This window comes from Saccostrea echinata, unplaced genomic scaffold, assembly GCF_033153115.1.
Source record: "Saccostrea echinata isolate AGI-Se365-2 ecotype Australia unplaced genomic scaffold, CSIRO_AGI_Sech_v1 ptg000015l, whole genome shotgun sequence".
NCBI lineage: Eukaryota > Metazoa > Mollusca > Bivalvia > Ostreida > Ostreidae > Saccostrea > Saccostrea echinata.
This window is the reverse complement of record NW_026889764.1, coordinates 11,067,249-11,088,878: the sequence shown is the minus strand read 5'-3', so window position 1 is coordinate 11,088,878 and position 21,630 is coordinate 11,067,249. Positions and strand designations below refer to the sequence as shown.

Sequence of the window (21,630 nt, the reverse complement as noted above, 5' to 3'; positions counted from 1 at the left end):
ATGTACAACCTCTGTGGTTCAGAATTAAGCATTTAATGCAGGCACATGCATGTTTTCTTATGGTAGGTAATCTAAAAGCTTAAAAAGTTAAAATTTTCTACGTCTTTTGTAAACTGATTAGAAGAAAATGTATTAGTTTGTATTTTTAAACTTCATTGCATTGTATATATATGTATATTCCTTTTGCAATGCAGGTTTTGTTCACAAAGCAGTTTTGAAACTTAGTGTGTTATATTCCCAGGAGAGTTATCTTTCTTGTATTGTGATGCAAATGTACTTTAACATATTATGTGTGTATGGGTACATGTACTACATAGAGTAATACATGTACTGGTATTATCCACTTAATTGCTGTGTGACAACATAGAGTATTTTTGCTTTTTAAGAATCAGTATACTGTATACAGGGCTATTTTCGCCCTGTTTTATTTTTGCCCTTTTGGACTTGCGAACAATTTTGCCCCGTTTTAAATTCACCCAGTCACAGTTTTGTATAAGAAATTATATTGTGTTCTTTGAATTTGCCCCATTTTAAATTCACCCTCCTCTGATAAGGTTCACTATTTCCTAATTGTCATTTCCTATAAAAGGATCGAGCTGGTTTTCAGCCCTATATAATCATTTTAGCAAAATTAAATTTCCTATACCATGCAAGGATGCTCTGTTGAATTTGTTTAAAATGGTTCTTGAAGATATTAAATGAAAAATTGAAAGGCAAATGATTTACAATTGAACAAAAGACAGACAAATTACAAACCGAATTAGGCAGATAAATGAGCTTTCAGCACAGTTGGGGTATGAAGAACTGAAATATAACAAAATACATACTTGTATTATATATGTCATTGATTTAGGATCGATTTATGAGCTTGAATGAATTAAGTGAAAGAAATTTTAGGAATATTTTCTACTTCTGATTAAATATTCCATTAATAAAGAAAATCAGCTCCTCTTATATTAAGGAACTGATGATAATGAGGTCACAGTAAATTACTACTGATTGGGATTACTTTCCAGTCATCCATGTACTATGTTACATATACTGACCAATCCTAGTGTGTTCACTTTTACCGACTACATGTATGTGGCTCTGTTTTTTGGCCCTGCCTTTTGATAAGGTTAACATGTTTTGAATCTTCCTGCCCATATAAAATAAACATAATTATATTTGTTAAAAGCTCTGGAAATGTTTACCATGTACTTTGTAAAAATAAATTTTGAGGTTTGTTTTAAAATACTGTACATAGCACAAAGATTAATCTGCCATTCTGTTGAAAAACACGGTGACCTTCTGGTCAGTTTGCACCTGTTAGGACAGCCATACACAAATAAATGTAAATATTTTATTTTAAAATATTGAACAAATTAATTTATGAAATCTTCTTCTACAAAGGAAGAGCATTTAATATGTGAGAAAGTCAGCACTTGTAAGCTATGATTATTGGTCTCAGTCTTCGAGGAGGTTCTAAAAGTAGAGATTATCTTACTGGAACTAAAAACTTCATATTATTAAGTCTTTCTGAAATTGTTTAGGTTTATTATTTGTCTATCACAACATCCTAAAGTTATTTTTTTCTGTGATTTCCCCAAATTTTAATTATTGTGCATATACTTTATAAGAAGACTTTGTATTAATATAGACATTCAAGCTTTTCCTCTTTCACAAGTGTGAAGAATTTATTTTTTTAATTAATTGTTAAAAAAGAACTTATTTGATTTTTAGCATTAAAGGCAAGTTTAAATTATGTTGTAAAACAGGGTTTAATGTACAAGATCTGGACACAGGTGCAGTTTTCATGAATACTTCAAAAGCCTTGCTCAGCATAAGACAATTTTAAAAACATATATAGAGAGAGTATATAAATACTGCCTGATTGCATATTAAATAATACAAGAAAATATATATTAAAGGATACAAGAGATTCAGTCTTTTCCTGCTGATACTTTCAAATCTTGAAAAAAAGGCTTGGAATCAAACTAAGGTTCTTGGCCAAGATAAGATTTGCATTGGTTTAAATAAGTCACTGTTGTGCCAATTAAGATTTTGGATTTAAACAAAAATCTTTAGTAGACCTAATGAACCTCTCTCTAAATGCAGAGAAAGATAGGTACATTTAGCATGATTTAATTTTATTATATTTAACATACTAAAACTTCTCCAAAATTGCTTATTTTACCATTTTTACATTTTGATTGGAATTAAATTTCACTATTCATTTTTTAAGCTGATTAAATTTTAACTAATGCTGACCCAATATTTTTTACATATAGAACTAAACAGTTTTAGAGTCTACACATGGGTGGAATTCCAAACATTATACTAGGTTTACATAATATTTGTAGGCCGGAATTTAACTTGAATGGATAGTATGTCAAGAGTGTATTCCAATGTTTGTTTTACCTAATTCGGGGTTTGTTTTCCGAGATTAGCGGTGTGTAAAATTTGCATTATTTACTGGGATAGTGATCAGGGTAAAATTACTTTCTACCTGAATGCTCCGAGGAGTGCACACATTCAGACTCGCACGCCTGATCTGTTTTTATTTCAAGTTGGAATATTTTTTGGAGGCTTTGATATGGATTAATCATGTTTGTCTTTGGCTGCTCACCTACGACAAAAACATGAAACTGTCAGCAATACAATCATTGACTATCTCATATCCTAACACGATGAAAAGTTCTTTTCACTGTCCGGGATTTAAAATGATTACCTATCAGTATCCAAAGTTTAAATGTAGCAAGACAGTGGAAAAATAACTTCAGGTTTGCATCAGAGACTTGTAACTTCTGGGACAGTCATATTATTCTGTTGGTTAGAATTCTGGTAACAGAGGGGGCAATCTGTTATTATTAAGTACATAATGAGGGGATTACAGTTTACTTTTTGTGAGGGACACATTCAGAGATTGGGGAGGATTTGACATGATTTAAAATGACAAATGGACATTGGAGGAGATATAAGGCTTAATTTAAATACACAGTTTGAGGACTGTGATCCGAAAAATTTTTAAACGTGATTGCAATTTACTTTTCTAAAAATGTGAAAAGAAACACTGTGAAGAGAGAATTAGATCTGTTTGAGGACTACATTAGTTGAGTAACTGTTGAAACTTGAGGGGAATACTATCAATGACTTCGTTATCCCTTCACTATTGAACTATGGAGTACACCTTTGATAGAACTGGATGTTCGGATCTTTTATCAAGATATTTAAGGTTTGTAAAGCTGATCTCCTCTTTTATTATATGTCACTTTTAAAGATATACGGTATACATACCAATAAGTTACTATACAGCTGAGTTTAGAAATTCTTACATGATGCTTTATAAGTGTGAAAATTTCTCTTTACTGCATTAGTTTTTCATTCGTTCATTATTTCTTGAGATTATTGGAAAGGTAATTCAATATTATTGGAGGATATTTATTAATTATTATTGGTAGTGCTTTTCTATACCCCTTCCTCATTTTCAAGGCTTTCTTCATTTGAAATATCAATATTCTACAGTCCAGAATGCAATGAATCATTCTTTTCAAACAACTTCTATAGATCATGCAGTAAAATATAATTTAGAAATTAGGCCATGCTGATAAATGATGAGATGTCTAATTACACTGTAGACAAAAAGAAAAAAATGGTGCTCAGGTTTGAGGACCCCGAATTCTTTTCTTTTCGTTCATGAGGTATTGTCTTGAACTTTTAAATGTTTGAGACAAAACTAATATCAGTGGTCACAAACAAAGGAGTTAGAATTGACATAGAAGACAGTTTCTGACATTGTGTACAGAATTTTCAAGTGTATATGTAAACTACTGGAGATTTAAAATGGTGCTCATGGACCCTCCACATTGTGTAGATCATAACAGTTTGGTAAATCACAGATCAAACCCAAATCTTGAGATGCATATTTTTTATTTCAATTTATAAATGTAGGTCAGACATAAATTGTCAAGTTTGACAGCCTAAGTCTTGAAGAACTTGAAGAATGGGGCAAAAATAACTTCTCCGTTCTTTTTAGTGCTGTATTTTATTGATCCGCTTAGAAATTTTTCCGTGATAAATTGCCTCTATTTCCTTTTTTTCATTGCTCAACAGTCATATTGATTATTGATTATGCAATATTAAATCTCTGATATCTATATCAAAATTTTATCAGACTGCATATCAATTTTAGAGGTTCATGCTTTATTTATTCATGTACTTGCATGAAATATATTTTATGCGACCAAGATATATATCACTACATAATTAAAAGAATGTTGATTTTGGTGCATTTAGCAGTAAAAATATTGGATATGATTGCTAAACCAAGTAAGGGGAATGTTATTGTACATTAATTTTTCTATATAGATAGAATCTCTGGGTGGTGAATAGATTTAGATTTAACTGTGAAACTCTTTAATGGCTGTCAAACCAGAAGATTTATTTGCCAATGTTGACCTTATATGTGTACAACAGGTCCATGTCTTTTATGTTGCAAAAATCAAATATTTTTGTTTGAATATGCAATCTGTGAGAAAATTTAGAGTGGAGGAAATTTAAGTAAAGTGATACAGTACACTTTCTATGTTTTCAAAATTTCTTTGTTGAGTTTTTAAGATTAATGTGACACAGACAATTTCAACCCATATTGATGGTCTATTTTATGCACACTTTTGCCACACGTGAGTTGAAAAGATTTAATTTTTCAAAAAATGAATTTTTCTTGCTGTATTTAATAGAAGTTTAAAAATTTAATAACTCTAAAAGAGGCATTTAATTTAGAAGAATTAGTTAATCTTAGAGGGATTTAAGTTAACTTTTGATATTAAAAATATTTAAATCTCTCCCTCTCTCTCCCAGTGCCTGTGAGTTTACTGAGTGAGGTGCCAAAATACCAGATTTTCTTTATCAAATGTTCATTTTGTGAATCAATTTAATTTTTCTGATAAAGATTTTATTTATTGAACATATGCTTGACCTTATTTTAAGTGAACAGCACTAGCTTTATATGTACATACTGGTATTAATTTTAGAAAGCATTTAAAGTTCAACAAAATTATCACACCGATCTCCATGTTTATATGTGTGCACTAGTATATGCTTTTATTGAAGATATTGAATTTTCTTTTCCATTTTCTCTCTGTTAATGCAAATACAGAAAGAGACTTATTATTTATCACATTCTTTTTATTTGAGTCCTGCACGAGTTTTTTTTTTCCCACAGAGATACTGACATCCATGGTGGACAGAAGAATCGATCCGATGGCCCCGCCTTTTCCCATAACCACAGTCTAGGAGTCAACTCCTTCAACTCCTCCCCTGCTGTCAATCATAAAAGACACACCCCTCATATCACTGCTGGCACCTCTCCTCCCAACATGCACAGTGATGGCATGAGTGTGGATGATGAAGACTCTGTAGATTTTGATTTTGACAGGTTGTTAAAATATTTCAAATTTCAACCCTATCTCCTGTTTAAAATTTAACTTTGAAGAGACTTTGCTTGAAAATTTAGTTTCCTTCAAAGTTACCAAGTAAAAGTAAATCAATTAAAAATGTTCCTTATTAGCAGAGTTTTGAGAGATTTTATAGGATCTTAATAAATTATGATGTCATTAATTGTCTTATGATGTCATACTTGTATGTAAAGTATAGAACACCTGCACAAAATCTCCCTTTTGAATTTTTATGAGGTAGATGCATAGTCAATTATGATGTCACCAATTGTCTTATGACATCATAGTTGCCCATAAAGTAAAGAACACCTGCACAAAAATTTTCCCGTAGTTATTCTATGGATACAATGTAAACAAATCAAAGGATATGTCTAGAAGGGCAGGTGAAATAGAGGTATGTTAGTTTTTTATAAATAAATTTTAAGTCACTGTAAATAAAAAATCATTCTGTATTTTCTAAAGTTTTCAAAAAGATTGATATTTTACAAATAATGCTTTATATTAAAATCATTTAAAAATATGTGTTACCTTTGATAAGTTACAGTTGTTTATAGCAAGCAGGTGATGCACATCTAGATTACCCTAGAAATAAGGAGTTTAAGCCAGTTTTTTTTTTATTAGTTATTCTTCAAGACTTTTTTCTTGAAAATTTGGTCCATAGGTGGGTTAAGCAAAATTGAAGATATTTATGTCAGAGTTTATAATTAACCTCCCTCCCCCTATTGCATACCAGCTATGATTTGGTAGAGCCAGAGTTGGGCATGAGACAAATTGAGCATCCATTTTAAGGATAAATAGTATATATATTCCTAAAATTATAAGAAATAACTTGAAAAAAAATGAGAAAAATCATATTCATTATTGTATTAGTGTTTTGCTGATTCCTCCTCTCTAGGCAAGGAGTTTTAGCTGCCAGCGACATAACAAAAGCCACTGGCAGATATATTGAGAAAAGTCAAAAAAAAAAAAAAAACCCAGACAAATATTTTAAATTTATAGGTATTGTTTCTTTTTTCCAGACCCGCAGACAATATGGGGACCTATCTGCGGGGCCTGCCTGGGGGTAACTACGGACCCTACAGGGGGATAGATCTGCCTGATGATGATGCTTTTTCCTACACCTCTACAGAGAATGGAGACAGCATGATCTACCAGACCAACTCTCCTTACGGAAAAGACGTCCTAGCTAATATGAATCTATCAGGTTTGTTTTAGAAGTAACATCTAGCTGAACTTAAGTTTGTGTCCCAAAGAAACTTATAAGATAGCATGTGTTAGGCATTGGAGTAAAGTTCTGTTTGCTCAGCATCTAATTTTACTAAGTTCTTATTTTTGTCATTATCTACATTGAGAGGTGATCTATGCAGATTCAGATATAATGATAAAGTCAGAGAATTTTTTTTTAAATAAAGACCCAGCATTAGCAATATTAGATATTTTGTAATGAGCATTGCTCTAGGGACTGTACACAGACACACTCATTGTTAATGTAGATCCTGCTACTGTGCTGAAGCTACAGGAACATATGCATGAACAGAACAAGAGGCTGGACCAGGAGAAAAACACAAGGATGACCCTGGACAACAAGATCAGGTCACTCAACAAGGAGAGGAATGAACTTCTCAAGTAAGTCAAGGTCACTTGGTGACCTCAAGTAAGTCAAGGTCAAGGTGACCTCAAATAAGCTAAAGGGGTATTACAGTAAAATGTTCTTCAAAAAAGTGCAATAAACAAATAATATAATGAGTCAAAGATGGAATTGTCAATGAAGAGAATTTTCGGAAACTAGAATTGTGTGAACTGTTTTAATTTTCACAAAATTTGTGTCCAGTAGGAAATTCAGTACCTTAAATTTTTAAGAAACCAAATATTACTGATGGAAATTTTCTGACTTTTACCATTAAATGTGAAAATGATAACTCCAGGCATCAAAATATGTTATGTATGAGTGAATGATTGTGTGTTGAATAGGAAGATAGACAATCTGAGCCAGATGAGGTCCTCCCTGGAACAGACAAAGCTTGATATGGAGCAGAAAATCCGGAATCTGGAGTACAATCTCAGTGAGGAGGCTGAGATGAGGAAAAATGCCGAGACATTACTCACCAAAACCAAGGAACAGCTTGCTCGCAAAGAGGAACAGTTCACCAAGTAAGTAAGACACACACATGCACTGTTGAACAATATTTCTAGGAAGAAAATAGTATGGAGATACACAAGATAGCTAATTGCAAAGTATGAAGAAGAAATAAGAACTGAGTTTGAAGAGTGATTTCCTCACACACTGATGTGTTTATCTTTATTACAATAATTAAAAGCTATCTAATGAAAAGGCCTTATAAAAGTAGCTTAGGAATTTTAATTGACTGCTATTTAACTGAGTCTTTTTTATTCCCTTTATAGTGAGCTGGAGGAAAAACAGAAGACAGAACTCCAGATGAGGAATCTCCAACTGGATCTCCGGACCACAAAAAATAACATCAAACAGGTACTGTAATTAGTTTTATGAATTGACCAGGTCAAAGTTTAATGAATTTTCCAGGTCAAATGTTAATGAATTTACTAGGTCAAATATTAATGAATTTACCTGGGCAGGTCAGATGTTAAAGGGATGAGGAAGGATATTGCTATGTACATGTATTATGAGATCTTCTATAATTGTTTATATGCTGCGTTAATGCTAATGTAGTTTTTCTGTAAATTTACAACAACAAAAAAATACACATTCACAATAAAGGTCTTATGTTTAGTTGGAGGATGAAAAATCAGATCTTCAGAGACAACTTCAAAATGAGAGGAATGCACGGCAACTCCAGGAACAGTTTAATGAGGACCAGCAAAAGATCCAGCAGGCCCTTCACTCCGAACAAATCAAATCCGAGGCAGAAAAGGTGAGCAGGTTCTTGTCTTTTTGTTTGAAGGTGTCTTCAATAATTTCTGTTTCTTCATGATTGTGATGATGTGTGTGATCATTAACATTATATGGAAATCATGTGCCACTCTTATGGATTTATTTATGAGCATGTTTCTAGCAAGATTAAAACTTTTATCATTTATTACATGTAGTAGTAATTATAAAATTTCAGCCTATAAAGTATAAACAGAGTAGTCTATCTAATAGTTTTTTATAGACTGTAAGGTGGTACTTATATATTTTTTATTACCTTTAGGATTACATCCATCTAACATTTTTACATGTCAAGATTAAAGTTCAGTAAATACATGTTTATTCTTTTGATCTGCCTGAACTTTATTCTTGATTACTTGCAAAGAATACAGTAACTGTTTTGGTCCTCTTTGAGTATTTGATGCACAATAAATCTTTAACATTCACAGTTTGTTTTGATGTGTATTCACATGTACATGTATATCACATGACCATACCTTAATTTCAGGATATTCTGCCCTTTGATGATGATGATGAAGATGTAAGATTTTAGACACATACATTTGACATTTCAGCTGAATTTGATTAACATTTCATGCCTGCTTGTTTTGGTGTTGGATGTTTAATTCTTCCCTCTCTTCTTCGTGTTCCTCATAGTTTTTCTGTCTCATACTTAAAATGTAGATTAATTGTTTCCTTTGATAAAAATGGTAGAAAGTTGTTCATCTTTGATAAGGTTGCATTTCACACTTTGATCTACTTGCTTCTGTAGATATTGTGCATCCCTGATTTAAACTTTAAATTTTACAACATAATCCTGAATATTGTAGAGTGTAAATTATTTTGCTGGTGGTGGTGATGGTAGCAAAAGATATGTAACTATCGAGGAGCATTTATGCTTGTATCATAATTTTTAAAATTATCTGAAGAAAATTTTTTTTAAACATTTTAGTGTCAAGAAAGTTACTGCTGTTTGTACATATAAATTTTTTTTTTTAATTGTTGAATATATTGATTTCCTCCATGCACATCAAATTGTATCTGCATGTACAACTTAATAAATAGTGTAGTATTTATATTATGTGATTGCAGTCAGAAGCAGAAAACAAACTAGAGGCGGTGGATGAGGACAGGAAGTCTGCTAACGAGTTACTGAGGAAGTTACGGGCCGAGAACAATGCATTTAAGGTAAAACAAAAGTAACGAATAAGAGTGTTGGTACTGCCATTTTATTTAACCCCATCTGTACTGTTATTGAATCTTAAATCCGTAAAATATATAGAATATCACACTGCTGTTTTGATTTCGGCCCTGGTATCACCCTGAGCAGTTGGTATCGGTCCAAGCACTTTGTCATGAAATGTTCTCATCTTATTACATAACAATCAATTTATTCCTTACTCCTTAGCTGGAAATTGAGAAGCAGAGACTTCGCCATCGAGATGAGGTGACCATGTTATCCACAGAAACCGAGGAGCTGCAGAGTAAAATTGAGGAACTGAAGAACGAGATTAAACTGAATGAGGAGGCTCTGTCCCACGCGACTATCCAATACAATCTACAGACTAGTAACCTCAGAACGGAGATCTCCGTCATTAACTCAGTACTGGAGAAGGAGAGGGCCACCAAAGATAAACTAGAGGCTGAGGTTTGTATGCTTATACTGTAACTCACTTTTTATTTTGGAAAACTTTTATTTTTGTTGTAATTACGTGGGATTGTCTACTCACAGAATTTTCATTCTTTCATATACTTTTATTTTTAACAATTGTATACAATATCCAAAATTTTTATAAAACCCAATTTTCTGATATTTATGAGTGAGAAAAATTTTTTCTCTTTAATAAATATCAAAGAAGAAGATGAGGTGTTACAAAAATTGGCGATATACAGTATTACTTTGTCATAATTTGTTTCCTACATTCCAAGATTCATCATAAACTTATTTTATAGTCCTTTTGCATACATGTACGTTTCATTCTTTTTAATATCTACTTGTAATAAGATGCTCCATATGCAACATCTCTGTAAGGCTGGTTGTTTATCTCTATTACAGTTGGCATCTTTGAAGACGAGGTACCACACCATCTCACTAGAACTGGACAAAGCAGAGCAGGCTAGGAATGAGGCAGAGAGGTAAAAGGGGGGTCAGATGAATGAAATTAGGAATGCTGGCATGAAAATACACTCCTCTGAACTTTTCTGCCCAAAACTGGATTGTTTAGATATAAATTAAGTTTTTTATCTTCAGTAACTGATGATCTTTTACCAAACTTTATATATTATCAATAAGGGAAAAAAGTACAAGATAACCATTTTGTATTCTCTAGAGGGTGTCTTTGAGTAACCTCTTAAGGTATGTCACTCGTGAAATTTGTTATATCAAGGATTTTTTGAGAAGTATATTTAGGTCACCTGAGTCACTCAGGTGACCTATTGCTATCTGTTTTTGTCTGTCGTCGTACGTCGTTCGTCGTCAATCGGTCGTAAACTTTTGAACATTTTTAGCTTCTTCTCTGGAACCACTGAACCAATTTCAACCAATTTTGGCATATAGCATCTATGGGTGAAGGGGAACAAAAATTGTGAATTTCATGGTCCCTGCCCCCCTGGGGCCTGAGGGGTGGGGCTAAAACCACCAAAAATAATGCAATCTTTAAAAATCTTCTTCTTTACTCCTGGACATCAAGCAGTCAAACTGTTGGCATCATTGTAATAAGCATGGAGCACTCTATCAAAATTGTGAAATTCATGGCCCCAGGGTCAGGGGTTCTGGCCCCAGAGTGGGGCTATATAGATCATATAGTGAAAGTGCATTATTTCTTTGAAAATCTTCTTCTCTGCTCCTGGGTATTAAATAAAGTTACTAAGTACATAGTTATGATGAGCAAGAGTGCCTCTTCCAAAATTGTGAAATTCATGGCCCCAGGGTCAGGGGTTCTGGTGTTAGGGCGGGGCTCTATTGATTATATATAGTGAAAATGCATTATTTCTTTGAAAATCTTCTTCTCTGCTCCTGGGTATAAAATAAAGGAAATAAGTACATAGTTATGATGAACAAGAGTGCCTCTTCCAAAATTGTGAAATTCATGGCCCCAGGGTCAGGGGTTCTGGTGTTAGGGCGGGGCTCTATTGATTATATATAGTGAAAATGCATTATTTCTTTGAAAATCTTCTTCTCTGCTCCTGGGTATTAAATAAAGGAACTAAGTACATAGTTATGATGAGCAAGAGTGCCTCTTCCAAAATTGTGAAATTCATGGCCCCAGGGTCAGGGGTTCTGGTGTTAGGGCGGGGCCCTATAGATTATATAGTGAAAAAGCATTAATTCTTTGAAAATCTTCTTCTTTGCTCCTGGGTATTAAATAAAGTAACTAAGTACATAGTTATGATGAGCAAAAGTGCCTTTTCAAAAATTGTGAATTTCATGGCCCCAGGGTCAGGGGTTCTGGTGTTAGGGCAGGGCTCTATAGATTATATAGTGAAAATTCATTAATTCTTTGAAAATCTTCTTCTCTGCTACTGGATATTAAATAAAGTAACTAAGTACATAGTTATGATGAGCAAGAGTACCTCTTCCATAATTGTGAATTTCATGGCCCCAGGGTCAGGGGTTCTGGTGTTAGGGCGGGGCTCTATCGACTATATGGTAAAAATGCATTAATTCTTTGAAAATCTTCTCCTCTGCTCCTGGGCATTAAGGTGATAAACTAAGTACATAGTTATGATGAGGAGGTGGGCCTCTTCCAGAATTGTGAAAGCCATGGCCCCTGGGACAGGGGTTCTGGTGTTAGGGCGGGGCTCTATTGATTATATAGTGAAAATGCTTTAATTCTTTGAAAATCTTCTTCTCTGCTCCTGGGTATTATTTAAACAAACTAAGTACATGGTTATGATGCATAAGGATGCCTTTTCAAAAATTGTGAATTTCTTGGCCCCTGGGTCAGGGGTTCTGGTGTTAGGGCGGGGCTCTATTGATTATATAGTGAAAATGCATTGATTCTTTGAAAATCTTCTTCTCTGCTACTGGAGATTATATAAACAAACTAAGTGCATGATTATGATAGGCAAGGATGCCTCTTCCAAAATTTTTAAATATATGGCCTCAGTTTTTGGGGTTCTTGAGGAGGGGGGGGGGGGGGGGCTCTATTGATTATATAGTGAAAAAGCATTAATTTTATTAATCATTAATTAATCCTGTCTGCTCCTTTGTGTTGAGCTGATAAATAAATTGCTTAGCTATGATGAAAATGGGAGCTTCGAACAGAATTTTTAAATCTTGTGGTCCTAGGGTCAGGGGTTCTGGCATAACGAAGGGGGGGGGGGGGGGGGGCTTTTGATAATATAGTGGAAAAGTGTTAATTCTTTGAAGTCCATAGTTATGATGATGAGGGTAACTCTTCCAAATTTGTAAATTTCTTGACCCTTGGTATTGGGTTCTGGTGTTAGGGTAAGGCTTTGTTGAATCTGTAGTGAAAATGCATTGTACCTGTGAAATTCTTCTCTGCTTCTGGACATATTGGAAGCAAACTGAGTAAAAGTTTAAATGATATGAGTAAGCGTATTTCTACCAGATTTTTAAACATCTGGACCATTGGTCTAAGCATTCTGGTCCTGGGCAGGGCTCTATTAATTTGTAATCTACTGAGAGAAGTTATTCCCCTTTTCCATTCACCTTTGATAATTAATCACTGTAAATAAGGTAGGTTAATAGAATAAGATAATTATGCAAGAATGTTTATTGTATAATTAAAAAAGTACTTTCTTAGTTTTAATAAACAGGTAGACTTGTAAGTTATAGATAAATAAAAATGAGACAAAAATAACTTATCTTATTAAAAGTTCTTCAAAGACCATAAGAGAGGTCAATGCTAGAGGTCTTAGTATGGTTTATAAATAGTACAGAAGCACTAATAGTTTGTTAATAGTCTGCATAGTGTTAAGTGGGGGACAGATTAGAACTTAATTTATGAGTTGATACTGAATACTAGACTAATTATTTTGTTGATCCTGATCTTCCTACTTCTCTTGCTTTAGGGCAACAAAGCTTCAACTATCAGTGTATTTAACTTCTAAATTGTTGTATTATACTCAGGTGACCGTTAAGGCCCTTGGGCCTCTTGTTTGGATAAGTACTCATATAGTATGACTCAAAATCGCAGAGAAAATGGGGGGTCATTGTGCATCTAACTGAGCTACGGTACAATTAAGTTGACCTTTTTGCACTTAAATTGTAACTCTTTGGTTAATCACTTTAACCGTTATCATATTTTATAAGATGTAACCATGGCAATAAACATAATCTTATTTTACGTAAAATAGTTTGAATAATATTTATCATTGAACAAATCATGCAAGTTAATGCGCGTAAACTATCGTGTGACCTTTTTGCACTAAAAAAGTCTCATATTTGGGGTATTAAAAATCTAAATAGGCAATAGAATATTTTCTTGTATCAAACTTTTTACGACTTAAGTGCTGATCAGTCAAAAGTATCGAGTAGTTTAAAATAATGAAAGAAAAAGTTGGGGTCAGTGATGTAGATTTTGAAATATTGGTCAAAATATGCAATTTTCAGGCAAAAAACTGTGTAAATTTTATCTCAACTTCCTTAACATATCTTCATTTCTTGGCAATGTTTGTTGAGTGACGGTGTAAATTTTGTTATAATAATATAAATTGAGACCTATATTTAATATTCCAGGCATATCATAACGGAAAATATTCTCTGAGAAAAAGTATATGAGGCTAAAGTTCCAAGATATTAAATTTAATAAATGTGTAGATTTGCAGAATTTTCTGCTAAATATCCTTCCGCCACAAGAAATAGTCCCTTTTAAATCTTGCTTCTTTGTGAATTTTTGAGCAGTTTTTTAATTGAATGTTGAACATTTTACATTGTTTAATTTAAATATGTTATAAAGATTGAATTGTAATAAAAAGTTTTTAAGTAAGAGGTTCTGACTGAAATTTTCTAAAAGGCTGACGAGTGACATACCTTAATGCACACTATTTTATACAGGCGATTGCAGCATGAGAAGGAAGAGTGGTCAAGGCAGCTGGACACCAGGGAAAAAGAAGTGGCCAGTCTGAAGGACAACATACAGGGACTACTGCACCGAATCACTAACCTGGAGAATAAACTCAACCTCACGGAGAATGAGGTAAGGTCAAGTCAGTGTTGTGTGAGAATTAGGTAAGGTCAAGTCAGTGTTGTGTGAGAATGAGGTGGAATACAGTCAGTTATGTGGTCCAACTGAAATGCTTCCATAGATACTGGATAAGAGAAGGCAATATATTTTTGAAGAAGTGAGATTACTTCTTTTTACTTTTTTATTTTAATTTGGAAAGTCTACATTCAGGCAAACGGCATAGTTTTCCCAAGTTTTAACCTTAACAGAACAACCAAAATTTAGTAATTGAAAATAAAACTTTATAAGCTGTAAAATTGCGTAAATGGCAATTTTTCCCCCATGCAAATCAAATTAAGAATTAGGTGACATTTTATGTGTTGTGTAAATTAGGTTAGTGTTGATTATTTGGCTTAATTGTCTTGCAAATATGGAAGACTCAACAAGTGATATTATTTCTGTGTTTAATTTTCAATATACAATAAAACACGCTTATGGGGAAGTGTCAGGGACCAACAATTTTGATTCCTTGTAAACATAATTTGTTACATCTCATAAGTTCAAAATACATTTCAAAACCACAGGGAATGAAGATTTTTTTCACTGTAAGCCTGAATTCATTATAAGTACATTTGCTATAACCTTTATTGTTTTAAAGTTACACAAAACAGAGGCCACACTTTTAGAGAAGAACAACATGTTAAACAAAGCTCAGAAGGACCTGGATTTTATACAGAGTGCTCACACTGCATCTGAGGAGAAATGTCACACAGAGATGGTATTTATCCTCTTTTACATTTACAGTGAACTGTTACCTGGCTAATACTTGTATATATTTGGATGACATTAAGAAAGCATATTGAAAATTTTGAGCAGTTACATGTAAGCTTGTTTATCTTTTTTAGGAGCTACATAACAAGTTACAGGCTAAACTGGAGCAGCTGCAAGAAAAGTAGGCGATCTTTTAAAGAAAAAAAACCCAAGAAAACATAAATTACATTCCTTTCAAATTCATAATCAAAATGATCCAATTAAAAAAGAGATTTCTGTTTAACAAGATGACTCAATCAGATATGTTTTATGAACTGAAAATTGTTTCTTAGAGATGTGCCAGGTTTAAGGTATTTTAAATATGTCATTTATTGCTTACTTTAGACACACCACCATGCAGCATGAAAATCTGTCCCTTAAGCAACAGGTTGAAAACCTTCAGAGGAGTATCGCAGAGCAGGGTGGGGACAAGAGTCTGGAATACACTAAGATCATTGCCAGCATGCAGGCTGATGCTGAAAAGGTGAGGCCATCATAAAAGTCATAAGTTTTGGGAAAATAAAAATAAAATAAATTTGAAATAAATGATAAATATTTCAAGTACCTCTGTTTATGTGACTCAGTATATCAAGATAATTATCACAAAAATAAATTCTGAAACTTTCCCAGCTATTTTGGTAAAGCACATTGTGTTTTGCTTATTTTGTTATGTTCATTGCTTGTGAAGGGGAATAACTCTTCAATAAATTCTGTATTTAATTAAATACCCCACTCATAATCTTGTATTTCAGACAAAGATGCACTGGGAGGAGAGAAATTTGATTTTATCAGACCAGTGTTCTCGACTGAAGGAAGAGAATCGTAACATTGAGGCTCGCCGGAATCAACTGGAACAGGAAAATGGTCGACTTAACAACGAGGTAGCGGACCAGATCCGTAAACTCTCAGTGGTGGAGGCCAACTATCAAAATCTGGATCAGGTAATAAATAATATAATAATAAAAAAAACAATCTCATGTACAAATAATTTATCTGAATGTAAAAAACAATATAGATGTGTCTCAGTCATGTGAAGTTCTGGGTAATACCACATACAGTATATAGTTTGTATAACTTTATTTTAGCAAGAGAATAGTATTTTATTTATTCGTTAGATATAATTTTTGCATATTCTCCATATGATTCGTAAGGCATTACTTAATGCAATATATCACAAGAACTTTATCCTCAAAAATAAAGTGTTGAATAAAACTCGATTTTGTAACTGTACCTCATGAGGACTCTAATACAGACTGAGCTTCTCATCTCATAGACTTAGAGTTCTATTGTGAATATTGAAATACTTAATGAAATTATCAGCATTTGACAGCAATCCTTTGTTTTTTAGACTAAGAGAGGCATGGAGGAGGAGAAGATGAGGTTACATATGGAGATAGAGAAGTACAGAGAAAAGGCCAATCACGAACGGGAGAAGAGTATCGAGGCCCAGAGTAAATACAACACTGTGGAGGATCAACTGAGGAGGATCCAGGAGAGGGAGGAGACCAACAGTCAGAAACTCCTCAATAGCTCTGCCAACATGGAGGCTGTCAATAAGTCTAAGGTGAGGGAGACATTTACTGCCATTGGTTGTATGAATCTCGCTTGAGGTTTGAGGATTGTCAATGAAAGTCACAGATCTGGACCTCAGTTAAGGTCAAGATCTAGTAAATGAAGAGTGCCTACAGATTTCTCAAATTTGAGAAACAAATTCCTTTAATTATTTATTACAATTATAGCTAAATAAATTGATGTGTATCGGGGCATAATTTTTAGATAATATCAACGAAATAACGTTTTAAACTGCCCTTTTCAATGAAAAATTAAGAAAATCAGGTATAAAAAGGGGAGTTTTCTCCATCTCAGACAAACAAAATGTATCAATATTGCCTACAGTCTCTCAGTAAACAGTTTTTTATATCTTCTCGACCTCTTCTTTAAAATGATATTAAATTGAATATAGGTATCGGGGTTCCTTTTGAAATGATTTCAAATTGAATTCCATGAAAATGTGCAAATTTCTACTTAATTCTGTTATAGCTGTAAAATACGGGAAAAAATAAGATTAAATCAATTATGACGTCATAATGGATCTAGCACCAAAAGCATTTACTAGATCTTGACCTTAAGATGGTGCCATCCACAAGGATTTTCTTTGTTCAGGGTTAACATATTCTTTAATTCATTTGATATTTTTATTGGATCATGCAAGCACATATTTTAATAATGTGCTTTAAAATGTGTTATTATATAGTCTATAAATAGTCCCTATATAATCTATACAAAAGCAAACAGTTCATAATACTACATATTCACTTGATTTGAGGCCATATTCACCGGAGGGTGAGTGCACGTGCAGCGGCATTGTGACGTCACAATACCTCAAACAACGTTAAAAACAATTAGGATGCAACAACTGGAGCCAGCTGTGTATCTGAGCAGGAAAAATGTTGGGCAAGTCTATCGCAGGATTATTTTCCAAACATTTCGATGACTTGCACACAGCAAAAGGAAAACACAGAAGTGTTAAGCTGTAATCTGGACATTTTTTTTTATTTCGACGACAGAGGTTCGTTATTGAAAATGGTATCGTCATGCAGACCTCGATGTCTTATTTATTTAAAGCCTGACTATATAATAAAATGATTATGGACTCTTTTGTTGGTGAATATGGTTTGTTATTCACCAGAAAAATATCAATATTGACCTCGGCTTCGCCTCGGTCAATATTGATATTTTTCTGGTGAATAACAAACCATATTCACAACCGAAAGAGTCCATAATTGTATAATATTGATTGGAAAGGATTGAAAGGATTTTTACCCAGGCATAAGTGTGCATCACAGTATGGTCTGTCTCTGTAAACCAAATGAACTTGTGATCAAGATCGTCTTTTTGTTTACCTGTAGTCGGAGCTGGAGGAAAGTTACCAGAATCTGAAGCTAGAGAACGCTAAGCTGGAGGCTGAAGTCAAACACGAGAGACAGAGGGTAGAAATGTTACAGAAGGATCTCAACGACTCACAAAAGGTAAATAATGTATTAGGAAAAAAAGACTACTCAGGGCGGGATGGGTGGGGTGGGGGGGGGGGGGGTTAGAATTATTGAGCAGAGTAGTATAAAGCTAAGTCATCGTTGAATCTTTTGTTGGATAAAAGGGTAAATAAACTGTTCACCTAGCAGTATATAACAGTGCATGTTAATGTTTTCTTTAAAGGTCCGTAACAGTTTGGAGGCATTGTGTTCAAATCTAAAGACAACAAATTCTCATCTGGAAGATAAACTTGGGGTGAGTTATACATTCTTGTTTACTGCTTGTCATTTCAGTACATATAGTAACAAACGATAGAGTATTCATTGTTTACATTGTGCTGTGTTATAAATCACAGATGGAAATTTCTATATATGCAAACTTCTTGCAATTTATTACAGTGCAAGGAAAAAAATGACCACTGAACTATTTTACTTGACAATGTATTTAGTACATTCTTGCATTCTTTTACCACTCTTTTTCAAAAAATTTAAATCTATTTTTAATATGATCATTGTGAAGCCTCGTTTTTGTGAAATATATGAAATTAAAAAAAATTGGATAAAGAAATATATAAGGGAAACAACTGTGTATGGTACTAAGTTTATTCAATGGATTTTAGAATCCAATGAGTATTTGCTAGTTAAAAAGAAGTACATGTTTAACCCAAATTTGTTGTCAAAATACAAACATTTTGCACATACTGTCTTTTTAATGGATATGCATGCTAAAATGCAAATTTTGTATTACCACCATGGCACATGAAATTTTTTGCATAGTTCAAAGTTATTTGATAACTGTCAGCCATATATTATGACACAGTGTCGGTTATGACGCATGATTATCAAAAAAGTAAATATTTTGTAATGGCACTGCTGAAATTGTAAGGAACATATTTTCTATTCATAATCACAGTTGTCATTTAATTGTTAAATATATTATATATTTTTTATGAAAGCTTATGTTGTTTGATTTAGCATGCAACATTCACTGACCTTGGCTCAGATGTAAGTCACAAGCTCATCTCACCAGTTGGTGTATAAACATAGCTTGGTTTTCTTGTAGTATAGCTTATCTCTAGCTTTATTTATTTTGAGCTTTATAACCCACGCTTGCTGCTCTTTATCTGTCTTAGTGGTATTTTTGGATCTGCTTTGATTTCATTTGGTGATGGTACTGCTATATGTTTTCAGTTCACCTTCAACTCCCCTCAAATTTAGCCTCTGTACTAATTTTTTTTTCTTTTTGGTGCAAAATGATAACAAAGCCCAAGAAGTAAAATCAAATTAAAAAATCCAACACCAGAAAAAACAAAAAAGGTGAAAGAAGCTACAGAAAAAAGGCATCATTCTGTTGATCCCTTTAAATTGTAACATTTTTATCCCAATTTATCATGAAATTTATACACTTTAGGCCTTCATATTTTGAAATTTCTAAGCTTGATAATTCAGAATCTTCAGTGATAAAAAAAACTTCTAAAAAGCTTATTCTAGACCCCCCCCCCCCTTTTCCCTCTTGCTGTTATATATCTCTCCATCCACTGGTGTAGACTTTAACTGTAGAGTTCTTTGGTTTTGGGATCTGTAGGAAGAGAACACAACTAAGTCATTAATAGCACAAGAGGCAGAGGAACACAAAGATCTCTGGGAAAAAGAGGTGATATCTCGATCTAAACTCGGTCTCAAGGTATGTCTCAGAATCTCACAGCTTATCTCACTTCTGCTATACTTACTGGTACTCATGCTGCTTATGTAACACAAGTGTAGATATAGTAATACCTAAAGCAATGTCTTCAAAGTCAATCATAAGTATAAGCAATTGACATATATCTTTATTAATTGATCTATATTAAAAGAAGTGAGATGTATCTTATTTCTTCAAGTCTGTTTGTAATGCTGGGAATATTTTTGTTTTATTTTTTCTAATTTAAGTGAAATAAATATCCTTTTCTTATGTGTATGGATAAAAGTGGATTTTTTTTAGGTAGACTGTAAACTTTTGATGTACAGAATGCTTTTTATTTGCACAATTTTACTAATTTCTTTTTTATATTTCAGATCTCCCAGTATGAAAAGCAGAAACAGGATGCATTTGTTCAGTTGGAAGAGGTCAGAGTTCATCAAATAATAAGATATACACTGAAAAAGAATTGCTTTCTTTTCTGAAGCAAATTAGAAAGATTTTTTTTTCCATCCATCAGAATTTTAAAAATTTTTCAGGAGAGAAGAAAACACAGAAAGACGATAGAAGCCAAGAGGACAGCGGAGATGAAACTGGAGGCAGAGATAGACAAGTAAGACAACTCTTGTAGGAAAGATAACTCTGTATGGATTCTATGGAAGTGGAAATACTTCAAGTTGTAATTTGAACTTGTAGACTGATCTGTCATTTGTGTCTGTCTTGACAGGAATACTCAGCTACAGAAGGAAGTGGCCAGTTTAAAAACTTACCTGAAGGTGGCCAAGAAGAGATTAAAGGTATGTAATGAGGTTTTCTTGTTTGACAGCTTTTGAGCCCTACTACGCTATTTATACTGGTCTAGCTTAAGAGTTCTCTGTACTTAAAAAAGGACAAGAAAATGGTAACCGTTTTCATCTATACTGGTACCTCTTTCAGGTTAAGTGATGTATTAAGAGTAGATTACGATATTTTAAAATCATGTTTTATCAGTTTTTAATTTTACACAGAGTACATGTTTGTATTTTAATCTTGCTTGAACCGAAACATTACATGTTGGTGGATAAGAAGTTTATAAAGCAGAAATCATATACATGTATTTTACACATCGATTGAATTCCTTCAGTATTGTTCTTTTAAGTTACTAGTAAACAAAAATAATAGAAAGTATGTTTTTAATTTTTCAAAATTGATTTTTAAAACATGGATTTCAGGAGCATGATGCAAATATCACTCTTGACAGTGTATGTATAATTTCTGTAAAGAAAAAAAAACTTTTTAGCTAGTTGCAACATAGTATATTTGAAAATTCTATACAAAAACAAACTTAGCTAGATACGACATAGTCAAATAGCTAGACATATTGTATAGTTGTCATTAGTTGATTATTAGGTCACCATATCCTTATAGACTTCTGTTTCTGATTCCCGTTTTGTCTTCCTTTACACATTTGTTTAGCTCCTGACAATCTGTCATTCTGTCATGATGGAGAGGAAATCATTGTCATAGATATAATGGCTCCAAATTATTCAAACTTACACAAAGATTTACATGTATATCATCTAGATTATCTTTTTTCTGAGTTACATACTGTAAATCACCTTTATTTTGTGTGATGTCAGGGTCATGAAAAGTGGCATTGTATTTACTTGTGAAACAT

At 33.2% G+C, this 21,630-nt stretch overlaps 1 protein-coding gene across 1 annotated transcript in view; it reads left to right on the top strand.

The window, feature by feature from the left end:
- LOC133187519 (ankyrin repeat domain-containing protein 26-like) overlaps window positions 1-21,630 on the top strand; it is a 52,444-nt gene that overhangs the window by 24,344 nt on the left and 6,470 nt on the right. The window contains exons 25-47 of the mRNA XM_061322922.1: window positions 5,204-5,416; window positions 6,455-6,639; window positions 6,929-7,061; window positions 7,407-7,586; window positions 7,839-7,923; window positions 8,186-8,326; window positions 8,831-8,863; window positions 9,415-9,510; window positions 9,731-9,970; window positions 10,379-10,458; window positions 14,345-14,486; window positions 15,112-15,231; window positions 15,359-15,405; window positions 15,609-15,747; window positions 16,016-16,204; window positions 16,612-16,827; window positions 18,173-18,292; window positions 18,480-18,551; window positions 19,271-19,300; window positions 19,881-19,979; window positions 20,351-20,401; window positions 20,513-20,586; window positions 20,701-20,770. Of these exons, the coding sequence (XP_061178906.1) occupies window positions 5,204-5,416; window positions 6,455-6,639; window positions 6,929-7,061; window positions 7,407-7,586; window positions 7,839-7,923; window positions 8,186-8,326; window positions 8,831-8,863; window positions 9,415-9,510; window positions 9,731-9,970; window positions 10,379-10,458; window positions 14,345-14,486; window positions 15,112-15,231; window positions 15,359-15,405; window positions 15,609-15,747; window positions 16,016-16,204; window positions 16,612-16,827; window positions 18,173-18,292; window positions 18,480-18,551; window positions 19,271-19,300; window positions 19,881-19,979; window positions 20,351-20,401; window positions 20,513-20,586; window positions 20,701-20,770 (2,755 nt within the window). The remainder of the gene's footprint in view (window positions 1-5,203; window positions 5,417-6,454; window positions 6,640-6,928; window positions 7,062-7,406; window positions 7,587-7,838; window positions 7,924-8,185; window positions 8,327-8,830; window positions 8,864-9,414; window positions 9,511-9,730; window positions 9,971-10,378; window positions 10,459-14,344; window positions 14,487-15,111; window positions 15,232-15,358; window positions 15,406-15,608; window positions 15,748-16,015; window positions 16,205-16,611; window positions 16,828-18,172; window positions 18,293-18,479; window positions 18,552-19,270; window positions 19,301-19,880; window positions 19,980-20,350; window positions 20,402-20,512; window positions 20,587-20,700; window positions 20,771-21,630) is intronic.